At 44.4% G+C, this 8285-nt stretch overlaps 1 protein-coding gene across 2 annotated transcripts; it reads right to left on the minus strand.

The window, feature by feature from the left end:
• Positions 1 to 1433: 1433 nt before the first annotated feature.
• LOC125696058 (isopentenyl-diphosphate Delta-isomerase 1) lies at positions 1434 to 4982 on the minus strand. Of its 2 annotated transcripts, none has more exons than XM_048951268.1 (5): positions 4855 to 4982; positions 4539 to 4699; positions 3504 to 3596; positions 2809 to 2939; positions 1434 to 2346 (listed from the first exon to the last, which is right to left on the minus strand). In XM_048951268.1, exons 2-5 carry the CDS (start codon positions 4678 to 4680, stop codon positions 2029 to 2031), a joined length of 684 nt encoding a protein of 227 aa, XP_048807225.1. In that variant the 5' UTR covers positions 4681 to 4699; positions 4855 to 4982; the 3' UTR covers positions 1434 to 2028. The 2 variants fall into 2 exon arrangements, with proteins under 2 accessions (XP_048807225.1, XP_048807224.1); XM_048951267.1 differs by having other exon boundaries at positions 4539 to 4702; positions 4855 to 4970.
• Between the last annotated feature and the right edge of the window lie 3303 nt (positions 4983 to 8285).

The raw sequence follows: 8285 nt of genomic DNA on the forward strand, positions 1-8285 counted from the left end.
CTCTTAATGCCTTCTCCTCTCCACCAGCAGCTTTCATTGCTGTGAGTGATGCCCTGTAGTATGGGATTTTCCCCCTCCTCTTCCTTTCTCCCCAGCTTCTGTTGCTGATCACAAGCTCCTGTGGTATGGATCCTTTGGTTATTTGGGCCCAGTGGTCCTGACAGTGTCCCCTCCCCATTTTTTGTGCTTCCTCAGCTTCTGAAGTATCAGGGTAGTGTGAGAAGCAGAGGAACCCTTGATTCAGTTCAGCAATATGTAAACATCGCGTTGTCAACACTGTTCTTCATCACAAATCCAAAATACAGCACTATATGGGCTATTAGTGAAGAAAATTAACACAGCCAGAATCAGCACTGTGGAGTGTTCAGGTGTCAGCTTGCATGTACCAGTGTTACCTTCATGGATTTCCACTTGTAGTCTGTCTCCCTTCGTGTGATTTGTTATTAAAAATACTTGTTGTGCTGCAAGGAAGTTCAGTGCAGGAAAAAAATACTTAGAACTGTTCACAGGATTTTAAGAAGTGTTTGGCAAAACTTTGCTTTTGTCTTTATGCTGTTTCTATGGCAGGCTGTTTGCCCAGCTTTTGCCCCGAGTTGACTATTTGAACTCGTGTTAAAATAAAACCACACCTTGTTCACTTCCAACCATATCACTTCAGTGCTTAGTCAGCACGTCTAAAAAGAAAAGCCCAGCCCAGGTTTTTAGGTTAACAGTTTTAATAGTCAGCCTCAACAGAACATTTAAAAGTAGTGCAGGTATTTCAAAAGGTATTCAAAAGAGACTACTTAGGTAGTGTAGCTGATGAAACCAAATTCAAGACATCTGTTACACTGCATTGCTGCATTCCCTCCTCCACCATTCTTTGCTTCAGGTCAGCATACAAAAGCTTGGCCCTAAAACCTCTCAGTGTAGAACTATGGACAGAACTGGGATAAGCAACAAACTAGAAAAGTTAGATCTACCTTGCCATCAGACAGACTAGTTAAAATCATGTTTCACAACTAAGGGGAATCAGTATGGAAAATACCCTATTTCATCAAGAAAACACAGAGAACTTAAGAAATCTACGTGGGGTGGCTGTGGCTTAGCTCTTACCCTCTAGTTGATTTTCTAATTAACCAAAATTAAGAGTTTATGTATGCCTATAAATTCTCAATCTTGACTTTTGGAGTTCAGGAGATTTGAGCTTTCCAGGACATTGGGAAGAAATCAGATGTTGCAATAAAAAGTTTGTCTCAAGCTGCCTTTGTTTTCTGTAAGGTGAGGAGGACTCTCCAATGCACACCCCTTCTCCCAGGACAGGCTATGCTCAGTAGGTAGTTACCTACCATCTGCATTTAGGGTGATTAAACATTACTTTCTAATTAAAGATGTGCAGTATTTGCTCACTAAACAGGCAGGGGATGGCTTAGACGACAAAAAAAAAAAAAAAATAGTTCTAAAAACAGTGTTTATTATCTAAAGCTGTAACACATCACGTAGCAGTTTAAAGTGAAATTCAGTCCACACAGATGATCCAATTAGTTTTCACATGTCTGACTAACTACACAGCACAGCAGCCAGAGATCTGTTCTGCAATTAAAACACTCCTGATCACTTTGAATTAATTGTTTCTCTTCACAGACTCGTTCTGTCCCATCAGTGCAGAACTCACATGGGTTTGTAATTAGCATTCTGGAAGATGTAGTGATATAAAATTGAAAATGCACCTCTCTACTGAAGGAGCCGGGCAGGGAGTGCCCACACTCTTACAGCACATGTAAGTGTGCAAGGCAGTGAGAGCAAACTGGGTACATGCAGGCTGAGGGTTCTTTAGCACCACATGAGGTAACAGAAAGATGAATCAAGGGGCTTTCTTATGTTACTGGGATGGAAGAAGAGGTGAAGAGATAGGAAAAACCATTGGCTACAACCATCTGTTCAAAATCTGTTGTTAAACATGCTCCAGGTGGGCCATTTTCCCTGCACTCGAGTCACAAATTACCACACAGACATCGCTTCAGCCTTCAGCATCTCTCACTGCAGCTATTACATTCTGTGTATTTTTTCATGATCAACAAATTTGTTCAAGTTAGGTAAGTTATCCCACCACTTAAAAAGAAAGGTCTCTGCAATTAGTTTAAACCAGGGAGTAATCTTGACTTCGTTCCTCGAAGCTTTGTCCAGAAGTTGCTTCAGTTCTTTCTGGGTCACATAACAGTAGCTCTGGATCTCGTTGGGATCAGGATTCAGCGTTACATCCTTCTGCACAAATAAGATGTAGTCTATCTCATGTTCACCCCAGATCCCATCAGACTTGGCCTTGTAGTGAATTCGTGTCAGATAGAAGATTTCTTCTGGAGTAACCTACAGCCAAAACACACATTAGGACCAGCAGCAAAGCAGAATAACGGAACTGCTTGGCAGCACACAACAATTACCAGACACTGCTCTCTTCCTAGGAAATCATTTTTTCGAGTACAATTGCAATGCATTTCTTACAAAAAATTATGAAAAAAGTTACTGTACATTGACCATGTAAACTGCACAGCATTTCTCTAGTTGGGCTTACCCTATAATATTTTGACCAGACTTCTCCAATACAGTAAAGTTCAGATAATATTTACCAGAGCCTAACGTACGCTTAGGAAAGCAGTGATGAACAAACATCTGCAACTGGCCCTTGACACTCCAGAATAACTGAAGAATTCTCCAATTCATCAAATCCTCTGCATTTCTAAAGTTAAGTTCAGTTTCAGATTTCACACCTGCCAGATGTGAAGATTCTTAGTGCTGCTAAGAACCCCCCCTCCTTTCTCCTTCCTTTACCTGCTCCATAGGAATTCCTAACTCTGCTTTCATTCGTCTCTGTGCTGCTCTCCGAACTCCAATGGCATCATTTTCTTCCAGTTCCAGTGGGTGGCTCAGCGGATGGCTACAGCAAGTGTTGGTAAAGCAATCTGAAAGAAGTTTTTATCAGTACACTTTTGACACTGTAAATTGCGACAAAAGCCCTGAGATGTAGAGCAGCCAATTGATGCACCACATTTTTGTTTCTCATTGATAGAGGACGATGAAAGGGAGAATATTTCTATCCCTTCTTTCTATGCATAGTTCTGGATTTGTCTCTACCAAATACTCTTTTGTTCTTAACCAGAGGAATTAAAACACTCACTCTTCACATCTACATCTTCTACATCTAATGTCATTAAATGTGTCTTGCGACAGGTGAGTGTATGGTGTTTATCCTTACTATAAACAGGACCAGGCAAGCCAGGGAGCAATAATTTCCCAAGATCACATATAATGATAAGCTAGAGCTCTCATTATGTTGCTTCATCCACAATAAAAGCACATCCCAAGCTCTTAAAAGTATCTCTTCTCAGTAAATCCTGGAACCACTGCAAAGGTTTTAGAACTTTATGTTACGTTCTGCAGGAGTTACACTGCAAAATTAGGCTGGCACATCTTAAAACACTGATTTGAAGCAATACATTCCATGTGCAATGTATTTCAGTACTTACCTGGAAATGTGATTTTAGCGTTTGACCTCTGCTGCAGTAACAGTTTATTTTCTGTATTAAATAAGAAAACACTGAATGCTCGGTGCAATAAACCTAAAAAGCAAAAACACAGAAAGCTGTTTTAAGGACAAGAATTATATGAAAACGTAAGGCTTGGAATTGCCCAACTTACTGGTAAACTAAATTCAAAACAATTCAAGTGTTTAAAAGCAAGGATTTGAGGAAAAACTCGAGAGCTTTCCCTTGGATTTCTGTGTCAGTTTATGCTAAACATTATGAAGTTAGAAGAGCATAAGAACAATGCAGCAGAAGAGTTACACGAAGCTCTGTCCGCTCACCAGTCTTAAGATGGACAGTCAGGCAAGCTAAGGACAGGTTCAACATTCAAAAAAAGACACGACAAAGGTGAAAATGCTGAAAAAGATACAGGAAATTTAAAGAAGATTCGTGAATTTCAAAATAGCACTGGAAAATAAACTTCTTCAATTACAGAACAATTGCCTCCTTATTTTCCCTCCTTCTCAACACAACTTCTGTATTTGTTGTTCCTAATTCTTCTGGAAAACATTCTCCTAGACCAGAAAGATGGAGGGCACAAACTGCAAAGTTCTGATATGATTAATCCAAAGGAAAGCCCATCAATTAAAATGACAACAAAAACCCTTTCCTAATAGAATTGGCTGAAGTGGAACACCGTGTTCTTCCTCCATGTTGTTTTATTTTAAAATATGACATTTTAAGGCCAACGGTACCCTGGATCACAAGAGGAGTGGTCAGCAGGGCAAGGGCAGCGAACGCCTCCCATTGCTCTGCCCTCCTGAGACCCCATCTGGAGTACTGCAAGCAGGCACAAGAAAGATGTGGAGACGTTGGAGCAGGACCAGAGGAAAGCAGTGAAGATGGTCAGAGGGCTGGGGCAGCTCTGCTATGGAGAAAGGCTTTAGGAGCCGTGCTCCTTCCACCCACAAACGCCCTGCTTTAGCTGTCAGCATCCCGAAAGGACGCCCGGCTCCGCGGAAGGTCGCAGGGCCACACCTCTGTCGATGTTCTCATTCAGATGGCAGTTCTTCTTCGTGTCCGCCCCGATCCGACGGTCGTTCTCATCGATGAGGATGCACATCTCGGCCAGCAGCTGCACCTGCTGCTCGTCCAGGTGCTCCGTGCTCACCTCGGGCATCGTGACGGCCACGCGGGCTCTGCTGAGGGCAGCGAGGAAGACGAGAGCGATGCGGGGCTGCGAGATTCCGTGTCACCGGGCCGCCGGACACCTCTCGCCCCGAGGAGCACCGGCCGAGCTGTCCCTCGCAGGCCGCCGCGCACGGCCCCGGCCCGCAGCCCTAGCCCACCTCACCTCACGGCAGGCTCTGAACGCAGACGGGCGGCTGGCGGCGGCGCTTCGCGGTGACCCCGCGCGCTGAGGCGGCAGCACCGCCCCCGAAGAACGGCGGGCCCGCGGCGACCCGCAGCAACGGCCCGGCGCACCACGCGCCACATCGCCGTCACTCCGCCGCCGCCAATAGCGGAGCGTCCGGGCGCTGACGTCACCGGATCGCCCGATCGCCCCACCGCGCTGCTGAACCGCCGGGAGGAGGGGCTTTCGCTCACTGCGGAGTAAGGCGTCGAGCACAGCCAATGGCGACACGGCTGGGTGGAGGCGCTAGCCAATAAGAACAGGGAATAGCGGAGAGATAGCCAATAAGAGCGAGGAAACCTCCGGCCAGAGCCAGCCCAGCGGGGCGGAGCCGCGGTCTGTCTGGAAGGGGTGGGGACTCTGGCGTGTGAGGTGGTGCTTTGTCTTGGATTGTTTGTCCTGAGCGAGTGGAGCTGGGACTCGTGGTGGTACCGTAATCATCCCTCGCCCTGTACCTCACTTGCTGGTTTCATTGCTCCAGAGGAAGATAGATCACAGAATCACAGAATGGCCTGGGTTGAAAAGGACCACAATGATCATCAGTTCCCACCCCCTGCTGTGTGCAGGGTCACCAACCAGCAGACCAGGCTGCCCAGAGCCACATCCAGCCTGGCCTTGAATGCCAGCAGGGATGGGGCATCCACAGCCTCCTTGGGCAACCTGTTCCAGTGTGTCACCACCCTCTAAGTGAAAAACTTCCTCCTAATATCTAACCTAAACCCCCCCATCTCAGTTTAAAACCATTCCCCCTTGTCCTATCACTGCCCACCCTCGTAAACAGCCATTCCCCCTCCTGTTTATATGCTCCCTTCAAGTATTGGAAGTGAGGTCTCCCCACAGGCTTCTGTTCTCCAAGCTAAACAATCCCAGTTCCCTCAACCTTTCCTTAGATCTGTCAGATTTGCAAGTCTCCCTTCCTTTTATTAATGTAACCATACATTAGCTATACAAATCTGTCTAAAATAGTCTAACTGCCGAGGACATCCAGCATCACATACAGAGACAGCCTAGTTGACAGCACATTTTCCTGAGAATGAAGCTGTGTAGGCAAAGAAGCTTCTGCCCCAAAGCCCATAGGCTCTGTCTGTTAGTGAGGCAGAGCTGACACTCAGCACATTAGCTCAGGAATGCTGCTCTCTGCCCTGCAGCAGCGCTGTGCCCATCGCAGAGGCTGAGCATGCGTGCAGGTTACAGCCTGCTGCAGCGGGGATGTAAGGAGCACCTCACTGTCAACAGCAGTTTATAGAAGACTGTTATGGTGTTGATCAAGCACTGAAATTGCCCAACTCATTGATTTTTTCAGGGACAGAGAAAAGAAAGAAACACCTTTTCTGGACAGGAATCGAGCACAGGCAAGATGTCAAGGTGAATTGCTCAGATCAGGTCATTCTACATGTGCAGATACACACAGTGAGTATTCAGGCTGTGCAATGGAGGCACACCAGAAGTGTTCCTACAGTATGAGGACGAGATTTCTTCCCTAGTAATGAAGCATTTTAGAACCTGACTGTCTTTAGCTCTGGGCAGAGAAGCAAAGTATTTCACCTGTACTGATGTTTGTGAGCAACATGTCCCAGTTCCCAGTGGATAATAAGAGATAAACGAGCAGCCAGAAAGGACAGCAGAGTCAAAACAAACCCTTATCACAAAACAGACAAGTGAGAGATCTCCCAAGCTTTTCACTAAAGGCACTTTCAGGGTCAGGTGTTTGATGTCATCTGTATCATCTTTCATCTCACTCACTCCCCTTCCTCCAGCCTTCAAACAAGCTATTTGTGTTGAAAATAAAACATCTTAGCTTTTGTAATGCTGTACACTACCTTGAAACCTCAGAAGTTTTGCTCCACCCTGCATAAACAGAAACATGCATTAAATGACACGTATATCTCTTTAAGACTTCATTTAATTTATGCGTTTCTTGAAGTCTGCTGATTGTTTTCAAACACTATACCAAGAAGGAAAACAAAGAAAGCAGTTTCTTTTCACTGCTGGGAAAGTCTCTCATTTCACCTGAAAATCCAAACAGCTTCAAATCACTGATTGAATTTTACTGTCTGCTCAGTTAAAGGGAAATGCAAATCCAACAAACTGGAGCAGAACATCTTAATTATCCAGTAAGTTAAACTAGAAGGCAGCAAACTACAGGATAAATAAATGCAGAGTATCATGGCATTGGACTTCAATCTACAACACACAGACTTGTGGAATAAATCTATCCTCAGTTCTACACTTGCCAAAGAAAATATATTGTTTCTCCATTCTTCACATCCAGTCTGCCTTTTTTTTTTAAGCTTCCTGCTCAGTTGTTGTAAAGCTTAAGACTGCCAGTTTGCTCTTTTTAGCAACAGGGCTACCCAGCTCCTGATCTCCCTGAGGAATCCTTCTAGAAGTCTGCTTCTGGCCCAGAGTCATAGCTCTTCAGAAAATATTTGTCTGAAGGACGCAGAGCCAACACGAGCCTGGACTTCATCAGTTCTGGCAGGTAGTACCTCCCTGTCCTAACAATCTGCAGTTTGCTTGGCCCTTCATTCTTAGAACACCTTTTTCAGGAGAGTGCATTGCTTTTAGCTTGCTTCAGAGGATAGACAGCTGTGATGGAAAATGTTATGACGGAGAGCTTCTGGATGCACAGCATGAAGTGATGATAAATAATATAGTACAGTGCATTTAGCCAGGAGTTATTAAGAAGTTTCTTATATGAAGGAACAAATGATCTGCTACAGTGCTTTTCTCCTCTAAATCTGTTTTTCTTTCTTTTAGTTTGTGCACTAGATAGGCGGTCCTGCCTTTTCTTGCTACTTTTGCAGGCTTGGAATTTTTTTGTTTTGTTTTGGAGTTTGAATGTTCTGTTCTTTTGCTAGTTTCCTAAACCTTGTATCATGCGTTCTCAATCCAGCTATGAGTAAAGAAGTAGAGCTGCAGATGGTCTGGAAGGTGATATCCAGGAAAAAAAAAACACAAAAAACCCTGACTTTTACCACTATACTAATGTTTATTTAAAAACAAAACAACAAAAACCCACATACACAAAACAGCAGCAAAACAAAACCCTCACTTAACTCTTGATAAACTTCATGCTGACTAATCCTGCCCCATATTTCTCTAGGCTCCTATGTAGTTATATAAATGTCCTTTTTAAAAATCAAGTAGTTTGTGAAAAGCAGTTTGATCTGCACTTGCTGCTGTAGACTAAACAGAACCTTTCTACCCTTGGAATGCTTATCAGAACCAAAAGGGTCACAGGGCTGGTGTGATAGCAGTGCCACTTGCCACACATTTCCATATGAGGCCTGCTGGTATTCAGGTGAGAGTTGGCCCTTATCGAGGAAAAAATCATTTAATCATCATTTCCTTACTGCAGTATTTCACAT

This window comes from Lagopus muta, chromosome 7 (genome assembly GCF_023343835.1).
Source record: "Lagopus muta isolate bLagMut1 chromosome 7, bLagMut1 primary, whole genome shotgun sequence".
Lineage (NCBI taxonomy): Eukaryota > Metazoa > Chordata > Aves > Galliformes > Phasianidae > Lagopus > Lagopus muta.